General features: G+C 45.4%; 1 protein-coding gene across 3 annotated transcripts in view; it reads left to right on the top strand.

Annotated features, from left to right (window-relative positions):
* Positions 1-27,960, top strand: part of LOC138765089 (hepatocyte growth factor activator-like) — a 104,873-nt gene that overhangs the window by 52,710 nt on the left and 24,203 nt on the right. For 2 of the 3 annotated variants that reach the window (XM_069941819.1, XM_069941800.1), the window contains 7 exons: positions 1,027-1,121; positions 3,330-3,443; positions 12,569-12,700; positions 16,111-16,221; positions 20,867-21,041; positions 23,293-23,387; positions 27,376-27,616. In XM_069941819.1, coding sequence (XP_069797920.1) covers positions 1,027-1,121; positions 3,330-3,443; positions 12,569-12,700; positions 16,111-16,221; positions 20,867-21,041; positions 23,293-23,387; positions 27,376-27,616 — 963 coding nt within the window. The remainder of the gene's footprint in view (positions 1-1,026; positions 1,122-3,329; positions 3,444-12,568; positions 12,701-16,110; positions 16,222-20,866; positions 21,042-23,292; positions 23,388-27,375; positions 27,617-27,960) is intronic. The other variant, XM_069941809.1, reaches the window with a different exon arrangement.

The raw sequence follows: 27,960 nt of genomic DNA, 5'->3' as shown, positions 1-27,960 counted from the left end.
TGGTACAAAAAGGACATTCAAAAGATTCTTTGGAAGGTATATGGATGCAAGAAAAATATAGGGTGAAGTAGGGAAGGATTAGATTGTAGTGAAGTCAGCTTATAGATGTCGGCACAACATCGTGGGCTAAAGGGCCAGTGCTGTGCTCTCCCACCCCCCCCCCTCAGCTCTCAGACCCTTTTATCTCCCCTCTGATACCCACGCCTCCATCTCCCCCCTCCACCTACCACTTCCACCTTTTGACATCCAACTCTCCCCCTTTGACTTCCACAACCTTCCGTTGCCCCGTGATTTCCCTGCACCCTCTCCATTGAAAGAGCCAAACCCCCCCCTCCATGACTTCACTTTACTAGGTTGAAGACCCAGGCTATTTGAAAGGGCTGAACTGAGCAAGCCCGGTCTAAATCTTACCGGGTCTCAGAGATGGTCAGGGAACCCTGTAAAACTTACCCAGGCATCCTCCTTCGCTTATTTGAAAGGGGATATGGGTTCCCTCCTACCCATATCCACCTATGACCTCTTACCTGTGGCCCTGTGCTCCTCCCTGCCATCTGCTCTCACCATTTCACTTAGGCACCTGTCTGCTTTTAGCTCATATCTTGATGAAGGGCTCAAGCCTGAAATATCTTTACCTTTGCTACTTAAAGAACGCTGAACGACTTGCTGAGACTCTCCAGCATCAACTTATCTGTGCTGTAAATGTTCTATATTTTCCCCCCAACATACAGCACGGTAACAGGCCCTTCCAGTCCATGAGCCCAATTTCACCACAACCCCTGCACGTTTTGTACAGAGCGAGGAAACCAGAGCACCCCGAAGAAACCCACGCAGATACATGGAGAACGTAGAGGTTCCATACAGACAGTGGGAGGCTTGAACCCCAGTCGCTGGTGCCGTAACAGCATTGTGCTAACTGCTGCGCTAACAGAGCCGCCCCTGACATCCATGAATATTCTTGACTTATTAACTGGGTAAACTTCAGGGGAGTTTCAGCCCATGATTAAGATGCCTGTGTGTTCGTTTCAGAAACTTGGACCATGATGAAAAGCCATGGTGTTACACGCTAATGAATGACATTATCTCCTGGGATCATTGTGCAGTTCCACAATGTCCTGTACAAGGTGGGAAATTTCATTGTTCCTTTACAGTTATGCATGCCTGTGATTATGTAATGGGGGGGTGGGGGCGTATTATACTGACCGCTTGCTATTGGCTATGGCTGTAGAGATACTTCACCCTACTGGTATAACAGATGGAGATGCTTTACCACTGGCCAGTTTAGAGGTGGTTCCAGTCTGTTAATAAAAGCCCTGTATTGTTATAATACTTGACTGGTCCATGTCTATGGCATATCAATTTTATTGAGGCTTTGTCCTGGGCGATGTTGAGTTTCTTGAGTTTGTTGACACTGCACCCATCTAGGTGGTGGAGAGGAGGAAATTGAGAGAACACAAGCTGGTCCTCATTGAGGGGTCAGCAGGGGACAGAGTGAAGAACCTCAAATTCCTGTGTGTGTCACCATCTCTGAGGATATATTCTGGGGCCTCCATGTTGATGGAACCAAGAAGAAGGCTCGCCAGTGGCTATACTTCGTGAGGAGTTTGAGGAGAGTAGGTATGTTACCAAAGAGTCTCAAAGATTTCTACAGGTGGACCGTGGAGAACATTCTGACTGGTTGCGTTACTGTCTGGTATAGAGGTGCCAATGCACAGGACAGGAAAAAACTCCAGAGGGTTGTTAACTCGGCCTGCAACGTCACAGGCACGAGACTTCACTCCATCAAAGACACCTACAAGAGGTGGTGTTTTAATAAAGCAGCCTCTATCCTCAAGGACCCTCACCTCCAAGGCCATGCCCTCTTCACACGCTTACCATGAGGAAGGAGGTACAGGAACCTGAAGACAAACACCCAACGGCACAAGGACAGCTTCTTCCCCTCCGCCATCAGATGTCATCAAACAATGAACTGCAGGCACTACCCAACTTTCTCTATTTTCTCGCACTATTTATTTATTTTAAAAAAATGAATTTATAGCAATATTTGCCCTGTGACGCTGCCGCAAAACAAAGAATTTTGTGATATATTCATGACAGTAAATTCTGATTTTGATTTGGGCCATTCCTGTTGTGGCATCTCGGATGGTGGGCAAACCCTGAGGGTTTCAGCCCACGAGTCCCTCCCTGCAGAACACGCAACCTCTGATCCGCACTTGTATTTGTGCCATTGATCTTCTGGTTACTAGAAAACCATGAACTTGTCCAAATGTCTCTTAAACATAATTATACCTGCTCTAACTTTTATCTCTGTCAAGTGTACAGTGGAAGTCCAGAAATCTGGACTACGCGAGAATCTGGACTTTTCAAAAACCTTCAAACTTTTTTAATTTTGCAGGCTTTTATGTGCACGTGTGCATGCGGAGTGGCAACAAGCAACCACTTTATTTTTGTTTAAAACTGTTCATTTTGATAAAGGAAGTATGCTGCTTGGCTAATATAAATTATCAAAATATTCTTGTTCATCTCTTCTTTATTCCTCCTTAGATTTCAGATTCTGGCTTCAGATTTATTGTCAGAGACAATGACAATGACCCTGAGATTCCCTTTTCCTGTGGGCACAGCAGAATTTTCACTAATTGGTAGTGCAAAAATTAAACTGTACACAGCATGAACATATAAACAGATAAACTGTAAACATAATAAATGTAAACAAACTGACTGTGCAGTACAGAGAGTGCCTGAAATAAATGCATTGCCAGGGGTGGTGGTAGAGGATGGAATAATAGGGGCATTTAAGAAGACCTTTAGACAGGCATGTGGGTGTAAGAGAAATAGAGGGTTACGGGTGTGAGGGAGCGTAGGATTAAATTGTTGAGAAGTAGGTTTTAATACGTTGGTGCAACAACGTGGGCTGAAGGGTCTGCACTGCACTGTAATGTTCAATGTTCACAGAAGTTATCAGAGGGGCCAGTGGCCCACTCATTCCCAATTCAGAGGGTCTTCAGCCCTTCCGCAGAGTGCAGGGTGGCTTCAAGGATGCAGTGTGGCTGGGTCAGATCACCGGGCTAGACCAGGGAGTCCTATGAGATCACGTACTGATGGGGATGCAGAGTAGAGTGGATAACTTGGCTGGTGAGGGGGTGGGGGAAGGGCGAGGGGGTGGGGGAAAGGTGGGGGAAGGGTGAGGGGGTGGGGAAAGGGCAAGGGGTTCAGAACTGCTGGTGAGGTAAATTACCCCAAGGGTGATCCAATATGTGACACAGCCAGCCTTCTAGAAGATCACTGTGGATTTGCAGCTTGCAAACTGCCAACCATTTGCTTGTGCTTTTCAGATCCCTGCCTTTCAAACCCCTGCCAAAATGGAGGGACTTGCTTCAGAGATTCCCTACGGAAGAGTTACTATTGCCAATGCCACGACCGGTTCTCAGGAGCTGACTGCCAGACAGGTAAGCCAGCAACATTCCTCTCCACTCAACTCCGAGGCTGAACAGCAAGCTCACCGGGAGTCGAAGGGGAGTTCGACGGACGGGCAGACATAAGCCAGTTGAGCTAATAACTGCAGATTTTAGGAAGCAAATTAGGGGAGTGAGAAAATATGGAACATTCTTACCCACTAAAATTTAACGCACAAGAATTTGCTATTCTTAAATCTGAAATTAAAATAAATTTTGATGAATCATATCGATTACTGGGGTCTCCCTTTCCAGTGTTGGCGACATTCACCGGGATAGGGCTCAAAGAATTATAGAAGACCCTTACCATCCATCACAATATTTTTGGCCTACTACCATCAGGAAGGAGATACAAAAGTGTCAAGATTAGGATGGCCAGGCTGGGAAATAGCTTCTTCCCGCAGACTGTGAGATTGTAATCCTGGGTGTCTTATAAATGAGTAAATGATTCTGAAATATTTATATTATATTTTACATGCTGTGTATGTTTGTCCAAGGGGGTCTGGAGAAATGCGCTCTTTCACCTGGTTGTACATGTCTTCTTCTTCTTTGGCTTGGCTTTGCGGACGAAGATTTATGGAGGGGTAATGTCCACGTCAGCTGCTGTCTGATGCGGGACAGGCAGACACGGTTACAGCGGTTGCAAGGGAAAATTGGTGGGTTGGGGTTGGGTGTTGGGTTTTTCCTCCTTTGTCTTTTGTTAGAGAGGTGGGCTCTGTGGTCTTCTTCAAAGGAGGTTCCTGCCCGCTGAACTGTGAGGTGCCAAGATGCACGATTTGAGACGATATCAGCCCACTGGCGGTGGTCAATGTGGCAGGCACCAAGAAATTTCTTTAGGCAGTCCTTGTATCTCTTCTTTGGTGCACCTCTGTCTCGATGGCCAGTGGAGAGCTCGCCATTTAACACGATCTTGGGAAGGCGATGGACCTCCGTTCTGGAGACGTGACCTACCCAGCGCAGTTGGATCTTCAGCAACGTGGATTCGATGCTGTCGGCCTCTGCCATCTCGAGTACTTCGATGTTAGGGATGAAGTCGCTCCAATGAATGTTGAGGATGGAGCGGAGACAACGCTGGAGGAAGCGTTCTAGGAGCTGTAGGTGATGCCGATAGAGGACCCATGATTCGGAGCCGAACAGGAGTGTGGGTATGACAACGGCTCTGTATACGCTAATCTTTGTGAGGTTTTTCAGTTGGTTGTTTTTCCAGACTCTTTTGTGTAGTCTTCCAAAGGCACTATTTGCCTTGGCCAGTATGTTGTCTATCTCGTTGTCGATCCTTGCATCCGATGAAATGGTGCAGCCGAGATAGGTAAACTGGTTGACCGTTTGAGTTTTGTGTGCCCGATGGAGATGTGGGGGGGGCTGGTAGTCATGGTGGGGAGCTGGCTGATGGAGGACCTCAGTTTTCTTCAGGCTGACTTCCAGGCCAAACATTTTGGCAGTTTCCGCAAAACAGGACGTCAAGCGCTGAAGAGCTGGCTCTGAATGGGCAACTAAAGCGGCATCGTCTGCAAAGAGTAGTTCACGGAAAAGTTGCTCTTGTGTCTTGGTGTGAACTTGCAGGCGCCTCAGATTGAAGAGACTGCCATCCGTGCGGTACCGGATGTAAACAGCGTCTTCATTGTTGAGGTCTTTCATGGCTTGTTTCAGCATCATGCTGAAGAAGATTGAAAAGAGGGTTGGTGCGAGAACGCAGCCTTGCTTCACGCCATTGTTAATGGAGAAGGGTTCAGAGAGTTCATTGGTGTATCTGACCCGACCTTGTTGGTTTTCGTGCAGTTGGATAACCATGTTGAGGAACTTTGGGGGGCATCCGAGGCACTCTAGTATTTGCCAAAGCCCTTTCCTACTCACAGTGTCGAAGGCTTTGGTGAGGTCAACAAAGGTGATGTAGAGTCCTTTGTTTTGTTCTCTGCACTTTTCTTGGAGCTGTCTGAGGGCAAAGACCATGTCAGTAGTTCCTCTGTTTGCGCGAAAGCTGCACTCTGATTCTGGGAGAACATTTTCGGCGACACTAGGTATTATTCTATTTAGGAGAATCCTAGCGAAGATTTTGCCTGCAATGGAGAGCAGCATGATTCATAGTGACCTTGAACTTGGACTTGCTGTGGTCCATCTAGAACAATGGTTTGCCACCTTTTTTTTCCACTCTCATGCAACCTTAAGTAATCCATTACTAACCACAGAGCTCCTATACCATAGGATAAGTGCTCTGTGGTTAGTAAAGGATTACTTAAGGTGGTATATGAGTGGAAAGAAAATGGTTGAGAACCACTGAGCTCATAGAACCATGTATCGTCATGTCAGAGTCCAGGTTCAGTAAGTGGAGTTTGTGCGTTCTCTCCGTGACTGCACGGGTTTATACGTCTGCGTTCTGGGAGAGGTGTGGAACAGTACGTTCATCGGCCAATGTAAGTTGCCTCCAAGTGTGCAGATGAGGGGTTTAATCTGGGGGAAGGTTTGGGGAAAATAAAAACTCCCGGGTTTTTGTGGGTTTGAAGCTCAGTATGGACTTGGTAGGCTGAAGGTCTACAGATAATACTACAGAGAATACTTCTGCCCCTTGGGATTGTACTGACTACAGAGAACATTCCTGTACAGTACAAGCCCTTCAGCCCCTCATATAAAGCTACTCAATCTAACCCTTCCCAACCTCACATTCCTAACTCTCCATTTGTATTAACACCCATGTGGCCTGTCTAAGAGATTTTTGAATGCACCAGCCTCCCTCTGGCTAGGCATTCCAGGCACCCATTACACTCTGTTAAAAAACCATGAACAGCACGGTTGGCATAGCAGTTACTGCAACACCTTTACAGTGCCAGTAATCGGGGCTGGACCTGGGTTTGAATCCTGCACTGACTGTAAGGAGCTTGTTAGTTCTCCCATGTCTGTGTGGGTTTCCCTGGGGGTGGTCCAATCTCCTCCCACCCTTCAAAAACATATTGAAGTGTAGGTTAATGGGATATAAATTGGGTGGCACAGACTCATGGGCTGAAATGGCCTGTATGTCTAAATTAAAATAAACCTCTGTCATCTCCCCTAAAGTTCCTCCCCTCACCTTAAACAGATGTCCTCTGGAATTGGCCAATGCCTAGCCTGGGAAAAAGATGCTGGCTACCCACCCCATCCATCCCTCATAATCTGATTCCATGTTTTAAAGAGAAAAGGAAAATAAATGGAATTTACCTTAATCATCTGTGATGTTAACGAAAGCAGACCTCTCCTGTTTCAAGGCCCCTCCTTCCATTCTCTGTCCCAGGTTGGTTCGTTAGGCCTCGTTACACGCTGACGATTCAGTGCCTAGGTTTAGAAAACACACAACGTGGCATTTTTAGAAATAGAATTTTCCGAAGTCCAATTAGTTAAATTCTATTCTAATCTCTCTTCTAACTGAAGAAGGTTCTTTGTATCATATGTTTTGGTTATAACAACCATATAACAATTTACAGTACAGAAATAGGCCATATTGACCCTTCTAGTCCGCACTGATTTAAAACAAATTCCACTAGATCCACCTACCCACTCCCATGCCCATAACCCTCCAACCCCCTCACATCCATGTACTCATCTAGCCTCTTCTTGAATAACAGAATTGACCCTGCCGCAACTACTTCTTCCTGAAGATCATTCCACTCAGCCACCACTCTCTGAGTGAAGAAGTATCCTCTTATATTATTCCTAAGGTTTTTTCCCCCTAACCCTTAACTTATGACCCCTTGTTCCAATCTCCCCTCTCCTTCTCTTCTCTTTCTTTGGCTTGGCTTCGCGGACGAAGATTTATGGAGGGGTAAATGTCCACGTCAGCTGCAGGCTCGTTTGTGGCTGACAAGTCCGATGTGGGACAGGCAGACACGGTTGCAGTGGTTGCAAGGGAAAATTGGTTGGTTAGGGTTTGGTGTTGGGTTTTTCCTCCTTTGTCTTTTGTCAGTGAGGTGGGGTCTGCGGTCTTCTTCAAAGGAGGTTGCTGCCCGCCAAACTGTGAGGCGCCAAGACGCACGGTTTGAGGCGATATCAGGCACCAAGAGATTTCTTTAGGCAGTCCTTGTACCTCTTCTTTGGTGCACCTCTGACACGATGGCCAGTGGAGAGCTTGCCATATAACACGATCTTGGGAAGGCGATGATCCTCCATTCTGGAGACGTGACCTACCCAGCGCAGTTGGATCTTCAACAGCGTGGATTCGATGCTGTCGGCCTCTGCCATCTCGAGTACTTCAATGTTAGGGATGAAGTCGCTCCAATGGATGTTGAGGATGGAGCGGAAACAACGCTGGTGGAAGCGTTCTAGGAGCCGTAGGTGATGCCGGTAGAGGACCCACGATTCGGAGCCGAACAGGAGTGTGGGTATGACAACGGCTCTGTATACGCTTATCTTTGTGAGGTTTTTCAGTTGGTTGTTTTTCCAGACTCTTTTGTGTAGTCTTCCAAAGGCACTATTTGCCTTGGTGAGTCTGTTGTCGATCCTTGCATCTGATGAAATGGTGCAGCCGAGATAGGTAAACTGGTTGACCGTTTTGAGTTTTGTGCGCCCGATGGAGATGTGGGGGGGCTGGTAGTCATGGTGGGGAGCTGGCTGATGGAGGACCTCAGTCTTCTTCAGGCTGACTTCCAGGCCAAACATTTTGGCAGTTTCCGCAAAACAGGATGTCAAGCGCTGAAGAGCTGGCTCTGAATGGGCAACTAAAGCAGCATCATCTGCAAAGATTAGTTCACGGACAAGTTGCTCTTGTGTCTTGGTGTGAGCTTGACCCACAAGAGCAACTTGTCCGTGAACTACTCCAATCTCCCCTACACTCAGGGGAAAGAGCCTATCCACATCTACTCTATCTATTCCCTTCATAATTTTAAATACCTCTATCAAATCCTCTCTCAACCTTCTACGCTCCAACGAATAAAGTCCCAGTCTACTCAATCTTTCTCCGTATGTTCCTCTCTTTCCAATTTTTGGGAAGGGGTATTTCATACCTTGTCTTTTGTTCTTAATATTACTTTAACTCCAAGATGGGAACAAACACTCAGCCAGCGGAACACCCCGGCCATGCCTCGCCCACAGCGGCTGTTTGAATAATGTTTCAATGAAATGGCGGTGCCCAGGATGAAGCGCCAGCCGATGCCGCTTGGCGCTGGGGCGACTCTCCCAAAGAGTCTCCTTATCTTTAGAATAAGTGGGCCAATGGGTCTGATAGTGACAGCTTCACAATCCCACATCATTGCCCTCACCTCCCTTATTGCTAGAAGGGCCATATTAATGAGATGGAAAGATGTTGCCCCTCCACACACACTCAACGGTCGTCCGACATGCTTGACTTTGGAACAAAAATTAGGTGCTCTACGACTGAACTAAATCTTAACTTTGTTTCTTAATTATTTTAAAAAATTGTAAGTTGAATTAGTTTCTGGTTTTTGACCCCATTGATGATCTTCCTTTTTATTAGTCGTAGTGGACTGTTTATGTTTAGCCAGTAGCCTCTGAAGGGAGGGGGTTGACAATTGCATAGTATCTTTTTTAGATTTTTTCTTTACTTTTCTTCAATGTAACATGGGTCTCAACACCATTTTTATTATGATATGTGATTTGTAAATACAGGGGAATCACGCTGCTCCCCATTGCAGGCAAAATCTTCGCTAGGATTCTCCTAAATAGAATAATACCTAGTGTCGATGAGAATGTTCTCCCAGAATCACAGTGTGGCTTTCGCGCAAACAGAGGAACTACTGACATGGTCTTTGCCCTCAGACAGCTCCAAGAAAAGTGCAGAGAACAAAACAAAGGACTCTACATCACCTTTGTTGACCTCACCAAAGCCTTCGACACCGTGAGCAGGAAAGGGCTTTGGCAAATACTAGAGCGCCTCGGATGCCCCCCAAAGTTCCTCAACATGGTTATCCAACTGCACGAAAACCAACAAGGTCGGGTCAGATACAGCAATGAGCTCTCTGAACCCTTCTCCATTAACAATGGCGTGAAGCAAGGCTGCGTTCTCGCACCAACCCTCTTTTCAATCTTCTTCAGCATGATGCTGAACCAAGCCAAGAAAGACCGCAACAATGAAGACGCTGTTTACATCCGGTACAGCACGGATGGCAGTCTCTTCAATCTGAGGCGCCTGCAAGTTCATACCAAGACACAAGAGCAACTTGTCCGTGAACTACTCTTTGTAGACGATGCCGCTTTAGTTGCCCATTCAGAGCCAGCTCTTCAGCACTTGACGTCCTGTTTTGCGGAAACTGGCAAAATGTTTGGCCTGGAAGTCAGCCTGAAGAAGACAGGTCCTCCATCAGCCAGCTCCCCACCATGACTACCAGCCCCCCCACATCTCCATCGGGCACACAAAACTCAAAATGGTCAACCAGTTTATCTATCTCGGCTGCACCATTTCATCAGATGCAAGGATCGACAACAGACTTGCCAAGGCAAATAGCGCCTTTGGAAGACTACACAAAAGAGTCTGGAAAAACAACCAACTGAAAAACCTCACAAAGATAAGTGTATACAGAGCTGTTGTCATACCCACACTCCTGTTCGGCTCCGAATCATGGGTCCTCTACCGGCATCACCTACATCTCCTAGAACGCTTCCACCAGCGTTGTCTCCGCTCCATCCTCAACATCCATTGGAGCGACTTCATCCCTAACATCGAAGTACTCGAGATGGCAGAGGCCGACAGCATCGAATCCACGCTGTTGAAGATCCAACATTGCTGGGTAGGTCACGTCTCCAGAATGGAGGACCATCGCCTTCCCAAGATTGTGTTATATGGCAAGCTCTCCACTGGCCATCGTGTCAGAGGTGCACCAAAGAAGAGGTACAAGGACTGCCTAAAGAAATCTCTTGGTGCCTGATATCGCCTCAAACCGTGCGTCTTGGCGCCTCACTGTTTGGCGGGCAGCAACCTCCTTTGAAGAAGACCGCAGACCCCACCTCACTGACAAAAGACAAAGGAGGAAAAACCCAACACCAAACCCTAACCAACCAATTTTCCCTTGCAACCACTGCAACCGTGTCTGCCTGTCCCACATCGGACTTGTCAGCCACAAACGAGCCTGCAGCTGACGTGGACATTTACCCCTCCATAAATCTTCGTTCGCGAAGCCAAGCCAAAGAAGGAAAAAATTATTATATACCTGATGCACCATCAATAACTCCAGAAGACTGAAGTTGAAGGAACTGATAGGCTTTTATGAGCTTTAGATCAAAAGCACATCCATGGTGTTCATCTGTTCTGCACTGGGTAGGGCTGTGGAACCTTTTGGAGCCTGTGGGAGGAGCCACAGACACAGTTGGCCAATGGGTGTGCCCCAACAGACAAACGTATACATACAGCAGTTTTCCCACAGTTCCTATTCTGGTGGTCCACTACCGGCCTACTGCAGGGGGCAATCTCTGTACCTACAGGAGTGTACCACCGGCCTACTGCAGGGTGCAACCTCTGTACCTACAGGAGTGTACCACCGGCCTACTGCAGGGGGCAACCTCTGTACCTACAGGAGTGTACCACCGGCCTACTGCAGGGGGCAACCTCTGTACCTGCAGGAGAGTAAGGGGACAGGACAATACCTGGCTGGCTGCCAATCAGTCGGCCTGAATGGATCAAGCCCCACCCGGTCGGGAGTCAATCACCCACCGGGATATAAGCCTGCGCCAGCCTCCCGAGGCCTCACACTGAGTTGCTGCAGCCACAGCCAGCCTGGCTCTGTGGAGGTTTTTGTGGATTAAAGCCTGTTGTTCTGTCTTTACCTTGTGTGTGTCTGATTCTGTTTAACAGCGCCCCACACCTATGTAACATTTACTTGATGAAACCAATAAAAATATTGAAAAGTGAAATGGATTTTCAATTCAATTGTGCACCATAACTACAGCAATTGTCATAGTGGTGTGTGAAACTCCCGCCTTGGAGCACCAGAGACTCAGGTTCGATCCTGACCTCGGGTGCTGACTGTGTGGAGTTGGATTTCCAGTCCATTCTACGGTTGCTTTCTATGTGCAAAATACACTAAAATACCCGATATCCGGAATTCAAGCAACCAGCAAAAAAATAAATTGAGGAAATAAATAAATGAATAAAATTTAAATAAGAATAAATAAAAATGTAAAGAAAAGTTTAAAATTCCCAAAGTAAATGTTGTCTGAAGGAACAAACATTCAGTCAGCAGAGCGTCCCAGTCATGCTCCACCTGCAGCAGATGTTTGAATAAAATTGTGCTTGAGGAAGAGCCGTTCGGTGCTGGGGCTACTCTCTCAAGTGTCTCCCTAACCCTGGCTAGTAAGAGTCTTTATGTTTTCTAGTATGTCATTAAGTATATTAGTTGGGCCTTATCTGTAACTTGGGGGGGGGGGGGTTAATTATGATGGCAGCATGGTTAGTGTAGTGGTTAGTGCAACGCTGTAACAGCGCTGATGACCAGGGTTCGAATTTAAATTTTGTTAGTTACGGGAATTACCTGATAAATGTGAACATTACATAATTAAGGTTTACAATACTGATTTTTTTTTTCCAAATTACTTTACATTTGCACTGTCTTTTGTCTTTCAAACTGTTTATCATTTATGCAGGTGTATTAGTTAGGCATTATAAGAGTGTGTTTCAGGCAACCGGAAGATTCACATGTCCGGCATCTATCATTGCCTGAAGGTGCCGGATACCAGGGATTTTACTGTGCACAAAATGGCTGGAGACACTCAGCAGTTCCCTCAGTGTCTGTAGGAGGGAAAGTTGTACAACCAACATTTCAGGTCTGAGCCCTTTGTCAAGGTATCATACTCAGTCCCGAAAAGTTGGGCCTATCTATATCTTTCCTTCCTATGGATACCGTGGGATCTTTTGACTTTCTCCAGCAATCTCTGTATTTACCACAATCGCAGCATCTGCATTATTTCTTGTTTCTTCATCCAAAATATGCATAGGTGGGTTAATATTCAATTATCCCTGATGTGCAGGTGAGTGGCAAATTTTGGCAGGGGTTAATGGATTATGTGTTGGGACGATGGTAATTGGTCAGTGTGGATTCGATAGACCAAAAGGCCTTGATCCCTTGCTGACTGATGGGGGGGGGGGGGGGAGGGGGAGGGAGAGGAGGGAGGAATCTTTACCCATGCATTTTCCCTTTGTGTTTCAGAAAAGTGCCTGGAAAACACCCACCACAGGTACTTTCACATTGGACAAAGTTGGAACCGAGTCGTCAACAGTGGAGTTGAGCACTGTGTATGTGGCGAGAATGGAACGGAGTGCCACAGCGTCGCACACAAAGGTGTCAGTCGGAAAACTAAACGCTTCCCCTGCTCGACCTTCTTCCCATAACCTTTCATGCCCTTGCTAATCGAGAACTTAATCAATCTCTTCCTTAAATACACCAAATGACCCAGCCTTCACAATTGCCTGTGGCAACAAATTACACAGATTTACTGCCCTCTGGCTTAAGAAATTCTTCTGTATCTCAGTTCTAAGTGATCATCCTTCATTTCTAAAGTTGTGCCCTCTTGTCCTAGACCCAATGGTTCTCAACCTTTTTTGATCTAAGGCCACCCTGACTTTTACCCTAACATGCCATGGTCCACCTGTGGCAGTGACTAAGCAATATTTTCAAGTCAAAGGCAGCTCTGTAAGAAACACATCTTTATATAATTTATTTTATTTAATGTTATTAGACCCACACGGAAGCACGTTGTGGCCCACTGGTAGAGAATCACCGACCTAGACTCTCCCGGCATGGGAAACAATCTTTCTGTATCTACTCTTTCAACATTCAACATTGTAAATGGCAGTCAGGAGAAAGTGTTGAAAAGGTGGAAGTTGAAATTCATTTTGGCTGAGCTTCAATGCACATAAAGCTGCCTCTAATTTTGTTATTAATCTTTGAGTCTGAAAGGCACAATTTTGATTGATGGTTTATTCGGCAAGCATTAGGTTATTGAACGTGTTAGTCAGCTGTACAAGACCATTGAATACTGAGATAAAATGCTGGCAGTTGTCCGAAGATCAGATCAACCCTGTGGAAAGAGTATAAATGTTTCAAGTTGAGGCCTTGCAAGTGCCAATTTTAGATTTTATTCCCTGTGCACCCTTGTAGTTTAAGTTTATTTGCGTCGTTTTGCCTGGTGCAGCGAGACGGGTTCTTCTGTGAGCAGTCCTACAGGTTAGCTCTAATATTCACGCAGCAAAGAAGAGAGGAATTGCTGGGAAGCTCGCAGGATTTTGAGAGCAGAAGACGGGCACTGTCTGTACCCAGGGAGTGGTAGCAGAATGAGTTGGACAAGGGCATCCTGACCTTGGGCACTGACCAGGTGGAATTCATGCCTTCTCCTGGAGCTTCTGTGGCCACTCTCTTGTCTCAATCATGTGTGGGTTAGTAGGTTAATTGGTGTGAGTGCTGCAGCGTGAATAATTCAGACGCAAAGTCCACAGACCGCACAACAGGCTTTAATTAGCTTAAATTTGTACACACCAGTCTCACTATACTGCTGGCTCCATGTGTCTGACTGTCCCCGAAAGGGCCAGCTCGAGTCTTTATACTGGCCGATGATTGACAGCTGACAGGCGGGGCCAACCTCCCAGGTTGCCTACCTGCAGGTACAGTGGAGTGGTTGTATCTCCACAACTGGTCCCTGTGAATTGTCGCAAATGGTAGAATCTTGTGGGGGAGGTGACTGATGAAAATGTGGGAGAATATTTTTGTGTAGGTTGTTCTAACAGGGCAGTTGATGGTTGGTAGAGAGTGAAGGAATGTTTTCATTATTGTATTGGTCGACTCTGGTAATGAAACAACAGAGCAGTGTGTAGTGTTCCAGGAACTCTGAGTGTAGTTTCACAAAGTGCAAGTACATGGCAGTGAGGTCGTTGGGTGCATTTAAGGCAGAGATTGACAGGTATTTGATCAGTCTGTCTAAGGGGAGAAAGCTGGGGAGTGGGATTGAGTGGGAGAATGGATGGTTAGAATGGCATAGCAGACACAATGGGCCAATGGGTCTCCTTCTGCTCCTATATTTTGTGATCTTGTTAACATATCTTACCAATGAGAGGTCCATTTAAGAGTTTGATAACCTCAGGAAAGAAACTGTCCTTGAATCTGGAGGTGCATGTTTTAAAGCCGGGATTTCTCTGCCTGATGAAAGAGGGGGGAAGAGAGTGTAACTGAGGTGGGACGGGTCGTTCAACATGTTGGCAGCTTTCCCAAGACAACAGGAGTCCATGGTGGGTGAGGGGTTGGTTTGCAGTCGTGAGGGTGAAATATGAGAAATGGATTTTCACTGACGGAAGAGTCTGCAACTAGTGGAAACGGATTTAAGCTGGCTGTCAAAAGACCCCACTAAGGGATGTGTGATTTTTGCTGTACATATTCTTGGCTGTTTTCTCTGCATCCAATGAGAACCTCTCAGAGAATCCAGAGCATGGTGAAACCTGGTCACAGTTGAAGGCATTGGTGCCAATTAGGCCCCATTACTCATGAAAATGGAGGTGGGGAGTTTCTTGGATCTCTTCAGTACTTCTGGTGAAAGGGGTCTCATAGGGCTGCAGGGCAGGATTCAGACCACGAGGATGAAGGAACAGTGGTACATTTCTTTTGCAATACACAAACGTTCTGGAGAACTTCAACAGGTCATGCAGCATCCATAGGAAGTAAAGGGTTACCCATGTTTAGGGCCTGGGACCTTGCATTCCAGGGGTACAATAGTGCAGAGCTTGGCAGATGAGGGCATTCCAGTGTTAGCTGCTGGTCCTTGTCCCCCTGCTGAGAGAGTTGGTGGGATTGGGAGGTCCTGCCATATTAATCCGAGGTGAGTAAATGCAGCACATTTTGCGAATGGGACTTGCACGGAAGCGAATGCTCGTGGGATGGGTGTGACGCCAAACACACCTTGGCTGGTATCAGGCTTCACGAGAGCTGTTGGCGCTCTTCCTCTAGTCAAGAGGAACATTCGCAGAATATGCTCGTTACCTTCAACATACATGGACTGGAATTCAAATTCCGTGCTGTCTGTATGGAGTTTGTACCTTCTCCCCGTGTCTGTGTGGGTTTTCCCCAGGGGCTCTGGGAAAACAAAAACATGCTGGGAGTGTAGGTTAATTGGGTGTAAATTGGGTGGCACGGACTCGTGGCCGAAATGTCCTGTTACCCTGCTGTATGTCTAAAAAACTCAAAATCTAAAAAAAACTACAGCGCAGAAACAGGCCTTTCGGCCCTTCTAGACTGTGCTGAACTATTATTCTGCTTCATCCCACTGGCCTGCACCCTGTCCATAGCCCTCCATATCCATCCCATCCATGTACCTGTCCAAATTTTTCTTAAATGTTGAAACCGAGGCCGCTTCCACCACTTCAGCTGCCAGCTTGTTCCACACCCCCACCACTGTCTGTAGTGAAGATGTGCCCCCTAAACCTTTCCCCTTTCACCCGTAGCCCACGTCCTCTGGCTTGTATCTCATCTCACCTCAGTGGAAAAAGATTTTGAGGCAGAATAAAATTTAGTTTAATCTAGTGTCGTGCTCATTGCAGGGATTGTGGGACAAAGGGCCATTCCTGTACTGGGCTGACCCGTGACCTATTCCGACACACTCTCCTGACTTGGGTTTCGTGGAGGTTTTGGGGTATTAGGATTGAACCCTCACAGGGTGTGTGCAATCTGGCAGTGTCTCCCCTTATCCATTCTCTCCTTCCTTTCAGATTGTGAGGTTAACCTGTGTCTCCATGGGGGTGAATGTCGATGCATCCAGGACACAGCAGAGATAATCTGCGGCTGCAGCGGCAGTTTTGTGGGGAGATACTGTGAGATAAGTACGTACCTTGGCCGAAACCAGCTCCCTCATCAATAAATGGTTCAGTTTGTCTCACAATTGGCATACTGCACACCCTGGAAACCTGAACTAAGTACGAAACACATGGAAAACAATGAGTCAACATGGCAGAGGCAGGGATAATGAGAATGGCTGTGAAAACAGGGAATTTTTTAAACTCTCGGCACACCTAGCAGAAGCTGTGGAGAGAGAGAGAGAGAGAAACACTAACTGTCTAGGACCTGAAACATAAACTCGACTTCTCTTTCCACACACGCTGCCTGACCTGCTGAGTGTTTCCTGCATTTTATTTAATGTCAGATTTCCAGCATCTGCGTTCTTTTTTAATTTCATCTTCATTTAGATCTTCGTTGCAGATAGAGTTCAGTCTGGATCGGTGTGGGATGCACTTTGGAAGGTCGAATTTGCAGGTGGAGTGGTAAAGAAGGCTTCTGGTGTGCTGGCCTTCATTAGTCGGGGGAATGAGTTCAAGAACCATAAAATAATGTTGCAGCCCTATCAAACTCTGGTTAGACCCACACTTGGAGTATTGTGTTCAGTTCTGGTCGCCTCATTACAGAAAGGAAGTAGAAGCTTTGGAGAGGGTGTGGAGAAGATTTACCAAGACATTCCCTGGATTGGAGAATGTGTCTTATGAGGTAAGGTTTCAGTTTAGAATGAGAAAAGATGAGAGGTGACTTATTGGATGTCTATAAAATTATGAGGTGGACAGCCAGCACTTTTTTTTTTACTCAGGAAGACGATAGAAAATATCAGAGGACATCTGTTTAATGTCAGTGGAGGAATGTTTAGGGGAGATATCAAAGGTAAGATTTTTACACAGAGTGTGGTGGGTGCATGGAATGCATTGCTGGGGGAGGCTGGTACAATAGGGACCTTTAAAAGAATCTTAGACAGGCACATGGATGTAAGAAAGATGGAGATGGGAGATGGGCAAGGATCAGATTGTTGTGGAATAATTGGATTGTTCAAGTTCAAGTTGATTTATCATCCGATTGTACCGGAACAACCCAACGAAACAGTACTGTGCAAAAAGAGTGCAAACACACATAAAGATATAATACACATACAGTCAAACAATACATATGTATACACAGAACTCACGGGAAATAGGTTCCCCCTCAACATTGTGGGCTGAAGGGCCTGAACTGTGCTGTAATGTTCTACATTCTATATCATAAACATTTGGTCTCAGTGGTTGCCAACTTGAAAAGTACCCACTTACCCCTATTTATTGGCCCCTGCCTTTTAGCTGATCCTTTATTCATGCCCATATGCCATATGTTACCTCCAACAGGGTTCTTCTCCTGTGACTTAAACCCTGTGTGAGGCACCTCGTCAAATGTCTTCTGGAAATCTAGATACATTACATCTACTGGTTACCCTTTTAGTTTATCAAGTGCTCTTGTTGAGACTTCCATAAAAAATGGAAATACATTTATCGACACCATTTCCACTTAATGATGCCATGCTAACTCTATTTCATAAGCTTAAAAATTTCCTTAATAATTGATTGTAACCGTTTCCTGCCATGAATCTCAAGCTGATCGGCCAATAGCTACCTGCCTTTTCTTCCCTCTTTCTTTAATTGGGGGTTTCACATCTTCTATAATTTCTTCACAATCTAAATCTGGAGGTCACGGTTAGCGTTGCGGACAGCGCAACACTGTCATAGCACCGGCAACCTGGGTTTGAATCTGTAAGGAGTTTGTGCATTCTCTCCATGTCATGTCTGTGTGGGCTTCCTCCGGGTGCCCCGGTTTCCTCCCATCTTTCAAAACATACGGGGGGGGGTTGTAGGTTAATTGGGCAGCATGGGCTTGTGGGCTGGAAGGGTCTGTACTGTGCTGTATGTCTAAATTAAAATGTAAACACTGAAAATTTTCAAACAACACAGTTACAATCTCTGACCTCATTTCTTTTACAAATTCCAGGAGCCATCTGGACTGGGAAACTTTGCAGATTTTAGTCCCTTAGTTTTTCCCAGTGACATAGTGATCTAGTTTTGGACTTCTCCCTCCATGGGGATTATTTTTCCGCACCATCTGTCCTTGATTTTAAAAACCAATATATTGTCACTTGTTTGTTTTTCTAAGGAGATGAGTCCAGCACTTTGTAGTCTTAAAAGGTTTCCGATGTCTCCTGTCCTCCGGCAACAAAATTTGTGTGGAGCTAAACCCAAACTGCTAGAGCAGCAGGCTTGGGAGAAAAGAAACGGTCGTTGTTTCGGGCCGGAACCCTTCATCAAGATTGAGGTTGCAGAGGAGAGTTAGGCAGTGTAATGAGGGCAGAGTGAGTGGGGTTTGGCAAGGGCCAGTTGTGGATGGGTGAACCAGGGCAATGGGTGGGGGGGTGTGGGAATAAAGGATGACAAAGAGATGGGGAGGTGGAGGCAGTCGTTCGGCAGGTGAGAGAAAGGGGGAGAGAGGCGAGAGAAAATAAGGGAGTAGGTTGAAGGAATGATGGAAGGACTCCTTCTTCCTCCCCAACTGTCCGTTATTCTTCACCCTCATCCTGGTTCACCAATTCCCTACTGACCCCTATCCAACCCCTCCCACCTGGCCCACATCTTGGCGTAGCAATTAGCGCAATGTCTTTACAACACCAATGATCGGGACCAGGGTTTGAATCCTGTAAGGAGTTTGTACATTCTCCCCATGTTTGCGTGGGTTTTTCCCGGGGGATCCAGCTTCCTCCCATTAATCGAAATATACTGGGGGTTGTAGATTAATTGGTTGTAAATCAGATGGCAAGGACTCATAGGCCCAAATGGCCTGCTATTGTGCTGTATGTCTAAATTTAAAATTTAAAAAATTATCTTGGGTATCTCCCCTCTGTAATCTCAGTCTCACAGAAAGTGAGAACACTGAACGACTCAATATACATGAAGCAAAATCTATTTATTTATTTGTGTAGATTAAATATTTGTCCTGCATATGCATTGTTTGTCTGCCTGTGTGTGGTCTGCTTTTATTTTTGCATGGAGGACTGGAGAACGCTGTTTCATTGGGTTGTACTCGTGCAATCAGATAATAAATTAAATTTTTTTAACAAAATTTAGACACGCAGCGCGGTAACAGGCCATTTCGGCCATCGAGCTCGTGCCACCAAATTACACCCAATTGACCTACAACCCCTGCTACATTTTTGAACAATGGGAGGAAACCAGAGTACCTGGAGGAAACCCACAGAGAAACGGGAAGAACGTACAAACTCCTTACAGACAGCGTGGGCTTTGACCCCCGGTCCTGAACGCTGGCGCTGTAACAGCATTGCACAAACTGCTCAGCTAACCAACCGTGCTGCCCTAATTCGACGTGACCAGTTTTTTTTGAAAATTTTATTTATAAATGGTGATAAATCATACAATCAGAATACTGGCCAATACATAATATTTTATCCCATATACCCCCCAACCCCCACCCGCCCCTCCCAACCCCCCTCTCATCTACCCCAGAAGAAAGAGAAGAGGAGATGAACTAAGATAATATCATTTTATGGGATGTTTTGAAAGCTTATTTACGAGGAAAAATTATTAGTTATACTGTTAAAATGAAGAAACGGCAAATGGCTGAGATTAACAAATTGGAAAAGGAGATAGAGATTTTGGAAAATAGGATTTACAACGAAACTCTACGGAAGTTCATTTGAAATTACAGTATAATTCATTACAAACGTATAAGTTTGAGAAATTATTACAGAGATCTAAACAGCAATACTATGAATTGGGAGAGAGAGCTCATAAAGTATTCGCATGGCAGTTAAAAATGGAACAAGCTTCTAGAACAATAAATGCTATTAGATGTGGCTCGAAAATTATGTATAAAGAAATTATTGGTGAGTTTCATATGTTTTATGAGAAATTGTACCCCTCTGAAGTATCGGAAGATGAAGTCAAAATTGAAATTTTAAAATCGGGTTTAACTTTACCTTCCTTGAAGGATACGGATATTAAGGAATGAGACGCTTCCCTTACTACTAAAGAACTGATGGAAGCACTTCAGTCCATGCTGAGTGGCAAGTCTCCAGGCGATGATGGGTTTACCTCTGAATTTTATAAGGAATTTCAGGATTTATTTATTCCTTTATTGATGGAAGTTCTGGATCAAGTGGTGAAGACTGGATCCTTTCCAGATTCTTTTTCTAAAGCAATTATTACTGTTATTCTGAAGAGCAGGATCGTATAGATCTATTTCTTTGTTAAATGTGGATTATAAAATTGTAGACAAGGTTCTGGCTAATAGATTAGCCAAATACTTACCCAATGTGATTCATGTCGATCAGACGGGTTTCATTAAGAATCATTGCTCAGCAGACAATGTTGTTAAGTTGATTTCTTTAGTTAAAATTTCTCGGGAGCAATCTGACCAACCAATGATGTGACAGTCTTGAAGAAGGATTTCCGACCCATAAGGTCAATCATTTTTCTCTCCCACTGATACTTCTCGACTCGCTGAGAGTTTCTCCACCAGACTGCCTTTTGCTCCAGATTCCAGCGTTTGCAGAGTCACCTGTTGTGTGAATGCCCACGTTAGAAATCTGCTGGTTCTGCACCACCCATTAAGAATTATTTCCATCTTGTGCTCAATGGCAGACCATCACCTGGTGTACTTGCTTTCACCCAGATAAGAACGAGAACTGTTACAGAAACAACGGGGTGACCTACAAAGGAACGGAGGACGAGACTGAGTCCAAGATCGAGTGCATGCCTTGGAAAGAGGACTTTGTGCGAAACAGATTAAACATCACTAGCTTGGAAGAAGCTTTTCAGTTGGGGCTGGGTGACCATTCCTACTGCAGGTAAGGAAAGAAAGAATGTCGTTGTTAAGTCCTCAGTCTTAAAAAACTCTAAGAAAAGCTTGTAAGTTTAGAAGCACAAATCTTTACTCACATCAGGTACTCAGTGTGATATGGCTCTTACAATGTGTCGCACTGAGCATGCTCACCTCTCAGTGTGATATGGCTCTTACAATGTGTCGCACTGAGCATGCTCACCTCTCAGTGTGATATGGCTCTTACAATGTGTCGCACTGAGCATGCTCACCTCTCAGTGTGATATGGCTCTTACAATGTGTCGCACTGAGCATGCTCACCACTCAGTGTGATATGGCTCTTACAATGTGTCGCACTGAGCATGCTCACCACTCAGTGTGATATGGCTCTTACAATGTGTCGCACTGAATAAAGACTCAGCCAACTCAATCTTTCTTTGTATTCTAGACATACTTGACATCACATACAACCCTGAGATTCTTTTCCTGCAGGCCAGGCTGAATTACCACTAATTGGTAGTGCAGAAAAAAACTGTGCTCAATGAACACATAAAAACAAATAAAGAAATGTAAACAACTGATTGTGCAATACAGAGGAAAAATATCAATAAAGTGCAAAATTCCTTAAAAGAGTCCCTGATTGAGTTTGTCGTTGAGGAGTGTGATGGTGGAGGGGTAGCAGCTGTTCCCAAGCCTGGTGGTGCGAGTCTCATGGCCCCTATATCTCTTTCCTGATGGTAGCAGTGAGAACAAAGCTAGGCAGTGGGGATCCTTGACGATTTGCCCTCTGACGGCAGCGTTCCCTGTAGATGTTCTCAATGGTGGGGAGAGTTTTGCCTTTGATGTTCTGGGCTGTGTTCATTACCTTTTGCAGGACTTTCCACTCAGAGGTATTAGCGTCCTCATAGCAGGCCATGATGCAGCCAGTCAGCACACTTTAGATAAGTGTCAGGGTACTTACAGTACTCAGGTAATTATTCCTGAATGGACATCTCTAATATCGAATGATCAGGTCATTTATTATATTGGGGTTATAGGAACTTCCTGTGGACAAATTGAATGCTTTGCTTCTTACATTGTACCCCAACTACTCTTCAAAACTACTTTACCAGCTGCATTGAAATTTGGGATGTCTTGAGGTTGTGGAAGGCACTTTTTTTTCACTCATCGTGTATAGAAATCCCTGGAAATCTGTCTCCCATCTTTGTCTTGTCTTACGAACTCGTCATTTATACTTTCCTTTTTGTAAAGTTGTATTCATAATTGAAATAAACATTTTAATAGACATATCTGCAATTACATTTTCCAATTTCCAAGAGAAAGGGACTATTCTTTTTATTCTAATAGACACCATTCTTAAGCTAGAATTGATTTTTTTCTTAATATCAGCACAATTTCTGGGAAGGATTAAAAAAGTTGAAGATAAAGCAAGAATTTTGTCAGATCACTCACTTTCATTTTTGGCAATATCAATGGAAGATGGAGGAAAATCAGATTACAGATGGAGGTTTAATTCAATGATGTTAAAAAGAAAAGATTTTTGTGAGTTTATTAAATAGCAAATATGGATTTTCTTTGAAATTAATTCTAACTCGGCAATGAATAAACTTATTTTATGGGATGCCATGAAGGCATATTTAAGAAGTTAAGTAATAAGCTGTACATCTAAGATAAGGAAAGATTATATGAAAGAAATAGAACAACTTGAAAAAGATAGAACAGATTTAGAAAAGGACTTGCAGAGACAAACAAGTGAGGGTAAAGAAGAGCTTTGATAAATTATAAGTTACGGTGTAATACTTGGTAAACCTATAAAATAGAAAGAGACATAATGAGAACTAAGCAAAGATATTATTAACTGGGTGAGAGGACACACAAGGTCATTGCATGGCAATTAAAAGCAGAACCAATATCTAGGGCAATCATAGCAACTAATAAAGAATCAAATCAAATAACTTATAAATCACAAGAAATAAGTGATATCCGTTCATTACAACAAACCTGATTCCGATCCTGAATAATAGTTTGGCACAGACTCAAGGGGCCCGTTTCTGTGCTGTAGTATTCTATGGCTCTATGGTTCTGCACCAGATGTTGTTTCATTCAATGGTTTATGGTCACCAAAACTAATTTTATTTACTTAGTTGAATTTCTATTCCTCATCTTCCTGCGTCAATGCCCATCTTTCCAATTGAATTTAATTCTCTCGTCCACCTCCGGTCCTTGTATGGCAGGAGACAATCAGAGCTGATGAACCTTTATCCATTTATCTTGAACAGAAACCCAGATGGCGACACAAAACCCTGGTGCTACATAATCTTGGGTGACCATATATCCTGGGAACACTGCGACATCCCAAAGTGTGGTACAGCAAGTGAGTATCTGGGTCTTAAATATTATTAGGTCCACAAAAACTGGAATCAGTAGAAAAACACAACCCTGGAGAAACTCAGCAGGTCTGTGTACTGATAAAGATGCATAACCTACATTTCAGGCTTGAGCCCTTCATCGAGTTATGAAAACATGTCGACAGGCATCTGAACAAAATGGTGGGGAGGGGCGGGGCAGGGGGAGAGTACGGTCCCAAAGGCAGGAGGTAATAGGTGGAGAAGGGAGGGAGGGTGCAGCATCCAGCGGGAGAGGAGGGATGGCTTGGTGAATAGAGAGGGAAAGAAGACAAAGGGAAGGGAAGGGAGGACAAATGGAAAGGAGGTTAGCAGAAACTGGACAAGCTGGCTGGAGAGTGCCCATCAGAAAAGTAGGTGCTGTTTCACCAATTTATGGGTGCTCTTGATGGGCTAGTACAAGGCCATGGATAGACATGGGAGCAGGGCGCAGAATTGAAGTGGTCGGCCACTGGGAGATCCCCGTCACTGACGCAGACAGAGCAAAGGTGCTCAGTGAAGTGATCTCCCACTTTGCGCCCGGTCTCCCCGATGTAGAGAAGGTCGTAAAGGGAAGCAGCGTATGAAGTAAATCACTCCCATGGATTCACAAGTGAAGTGTTGCTTCACTTAAAAAGGGTTTGAATCTGGTGCTGTCTGTAAGGAATTTGTATATTCTCCCCATGTCCGTGTGGGGTTTCCATGGGTGTTCCAGTTTCCTCCTACCCTTCAAAAAACATATCGGGTTGCAGGTTAATTTGGGTGTAATTGGGCGGTATGAGTTTAAATGGCTAGAATTGGCTTTTACTGTGCTGTATGAATTGGCACGTCACCTGTGTCTCTTACCAACTTCTGGAAGTAAAATCCCGCAACCGCAGAGGCTTGTGCCCGGATGGTAGTGCCTGTGCTCAGTCGCAGCCTCGAAGGGTTGAAGACTCCAGGGAGCTGCGGACCAGCACAGAGCACCAAAAAGGCAAAGAATATCCCGTTGGGAAGGAGAAGGAGAAACAGAGGAGATGACCTTACAGGGAAGGTGACCATGGCAGCAGACCAGTGAAGGGCTCAGCGGCTGAACGACGACTTGCGGTTGGGGAACCTGCATGGGCTGCAGGGTGCTGGAGGCTGGCTCATGGGAAACAGGTCTTGGAGTTGGGATTCAAGAGAGAGCTGAGGCCAAGAAGGGCTCCTATAGGGCCTCAGGCTTCCTGAAGGTGTTGGAGGTTTGCATCTGGAGCTCGGGTTGCCAATTAATCGAACAGGAGCCTGTGCAGCTGTTGTGTGAACCCTTGACCAGGGGAGAGACTAGAACTAGGGGACATAGCCTCCACAAGCTCTGGAGGAAAATTCACATACACTCAGTGACTCTGATTGGTCTCTCTTTTGCTTCTCTTTCTCTCATACTGGAAGGGGCACTGGGTGACACTAATGGCAACTCTGTTCTAGGCAGACGCCCTTCAATCCTGAAATTGTGCCCTCTTGTCCTAGACTCTCCCAGCATGGTAAACAACCCTTCTACATCTACTCTGTCAACATTTGAGATGTTTCAATGAGATTTCTCCTTATTCTTCTAAATTCCAACATGTACAGGCTGAGAGCCAGCAAATATTCCTTGTGAACCTCCTCAGAACCCTCTCCAATATCAGCACATCCTTTCTTAAATGAGGGGCCCAAAACAACTCACAATTCTCCAAGGTCTCACCATGCCTTATAAAGCCTCAGCCTCACATCTCTTCTCCTATATATTCTATTCCTCTTGAACTGAATGCCAGCTTTGCATTTGCCTTCTTTACCTGCAAGTTCACCTTCAGGCTCTCCTGCACGAGGACTCCCAGGTATTTTCAATTTTCTCCCAATTAGAAAACAGTTCCGCCAATTTATTTTTTTCTACCAAAGTGCATGACCGTACACTTTCCGACATTGTTTTTCATACTACAAACCCCATTTGTTTTGAAGGGTGGGAGGAAACCAGAGCACCCACAGGAAACCCATGCAGGGATGGGGAGAATGTACAAACTCCTTGCAGACAACGCCAGATTCGAACCCGGGTCACTGGTGCTGGAATAGCGCTGTGCTGTTACTTGTAGTTGTTGGAACACTGGAGTTGAGTACACTAAAACCCCTGATATATAGGATTCAAGCAACTCGCAGCCTTAAGCAACAGACAAAAATAAATTCAGAAAATAAATAGGTAAAAATACGGAAGTTTAAAACTCTCCATTAGTTTGCCAATCCATGCAACACGTAAACTCAAGCAACCGGAAAATTCACATATTTGGCATCTACCAATCCCTGTAGGTGCCGGATACCAGGGGTATACAACACAAGAATTTATTGTCATATACCTAAGCACAAGTTACAGATGCGCTGAACTTCGTACTTGGTGCAGCCACATATGTAAATTTAAATTTTAAATTTAAATATACAGCACGATAACAGGCCGTTTTGCCCCACAAGTCGGTGCTGCCAAATTTACACTGAATTTTAACCATATAACAGTTTATGGCCTGTAACAGGCCATCTCGGCTCTACAAGTCCACGCCAGTTCACTCAAACAATTCTGCTAGCTCCCCCTGCCTATTCTCCGCCCATAACCCTCCAACCCCCTCTTATCCATGTATATATCCAACCTCCTCTTAAAGGAAAGAATTGATTCTGCCTCAACTATTTCCTCTGGAAGATTATTTAAAGGCGTGCGCTAACTGCTACACCGTGCTGCCCAGTATATATATATAAGATACACCAACTACAATGGTATAAGTTAAATTGTCAATAAGCCATGACATAGAAAAGATTTGATAAATATGAAAGTGTAGATAGTAAAAACACAAAATGCCGGAGGAACTCAGCAGGTCAACGGTGTCCTTTATGTAGCAAAGGTAAAGATACACAACTGACGTTTCGGGCTTGAGCCCTTCATCAAAGTGGGAGAAAATGCCGGCAAGCGTCCGAACAAAAGGGTAGGTGGAGGGAAGGTGGGGGGGGGGTGGTGAGTGGAAAGGCAGGAGAAAGGAGGGAGGGGACAGCAGCAATGAGGGGGAGGGGGGAATACTAGGGCTGTGTGGGTGGAATAACTGGAAGGAAAGGAAAAGGGGGAGGGGGAAGGAAAGGTGAGCAGGTTTAGTGGAAAGGAGTAAAGTCAATATTCATGCCATCTGGCTGGAGGGTGCCCAGCCGCAAAATAAGGTGTGTTCCTCCAATCTGTGGGTGGTCAGGGTGGGATAGTACATGGACAGACACGTGAATATGGGAGTGTGATTCGGAATTGAAATGGTTGGCCACTGGGTGGTCGCTGTGGTTGCGAATGGAGCAGAGGTGCTGAGCGAAGCGATCTCCCGGTCTGTGGCTGGTCTCTCTGACGTACAGAAGGCTACAAAGGGTGCACCAGATGCAGTGAATAAGTCCTTTGGATGTACAGGTGAAGTGTTGCTTCACGTGAAAGGCCTGTTTGGGGTCATGTACCGTGGTGAGGGAGCAGGATAGTTAAGGATAGATAAATAGATATTCACAGTTGCAGTCAGGGCAAAACTGTTTCCCTGTGGTTAACGGTTGGCGTAGCGGTTAGCACAATGCCTTTACAAGCCAATGATTGGGACCTGGGTTCACATCCTGTGCTGTCTGTAAGGAGTTTGTACGTTCTCCCCATGTCTGTGTGGGTTTCTCCAGGGGCTCCAGTTTCCTCCCACCATTCAAAATGTACAGGGATTGGAGGTTAATTAGGTATAATTGGATGGCATAGGCTCGTGGGCTAAAATGTCTTGTTACTGCGCTGCATGCCTAAATTTAAAAAACACCTAAATTAATTTTCATGGATATGCTGCATGACCTGCTGAGTTTCTCTGGCACTTTTGAGTACTGCACCTGGCCCCAGGTTATCTTGTTCACCTCCCTGTTGTGTAACCGCCGTTTCGCTCTGTGGCAGACCCTGGTCTCAGTGGACACAACCGGGTGACATGCTGGGTTTGCCTTCTTGCCTTGCAGCCATTTACGCAAGGAGACCACCACCCCTCGCGAGGATGACTGGATCGAAGGCTCCCAAGCAACCACCCTTGTGCGGTAAACGGCACCACAAGATCTTCAGGCCGAGGATTGTCGGAGGGTCCGTGGCAATGCGGGGTTCTCATCCCTGGATCGCGGCCATTTACATCGGCTCGAACTTCTGCACTGGAACACTGATATATCCTTGCTGGGTCATCTCTGCTGCCCACTGCTTCCTCCACAGGTAACTTAGACAGCCTTCAGGACTGATAAGTTATGAGAGTTTCTTGTAAGTACACAGGTACAATGTACAGATGCACCAAAATTCTTGAATTACAAATGGTTGGTTTACAGATGCAACATGTACTCAAGAAGGCAAATGGGATGTTGGTCTTTGCTGGAGGGATGGAATTTAAGAGCAGGGAGCTTATGGTGCAACTGTACAAGATACTGGTGAGGCCTTTCCTGGAATACTGCATGCAGTTCTGGTTTCTCTACTTAGGAACTACATTCTGGCTTTGGAGATGCTGCAGAAGAGGTTCACCAGGTTGATTCCAGAGATGAGGGGTAATGAGAGATTGAGTTGTC

The sequence above is a fragment of the Narcine bancroftii genome, chromosome 1, assembly GCF_036971445.1.
Source record: "Narcine bancroftii isolate sNarBan1 chromosome 1, sNarBan1.hap1, whole genome shotgun sequence".
NCBI lineage: Eukaryota > Metazoa > Chordata > Chondrichthyes > Torpediniformes > Narcinidae > Narcine > Narcine bancroftii.
Note: the sequence above shows the minus strand (reverse complement) of the source record. Positions and strands in the feature narration are given on the sequence as shown.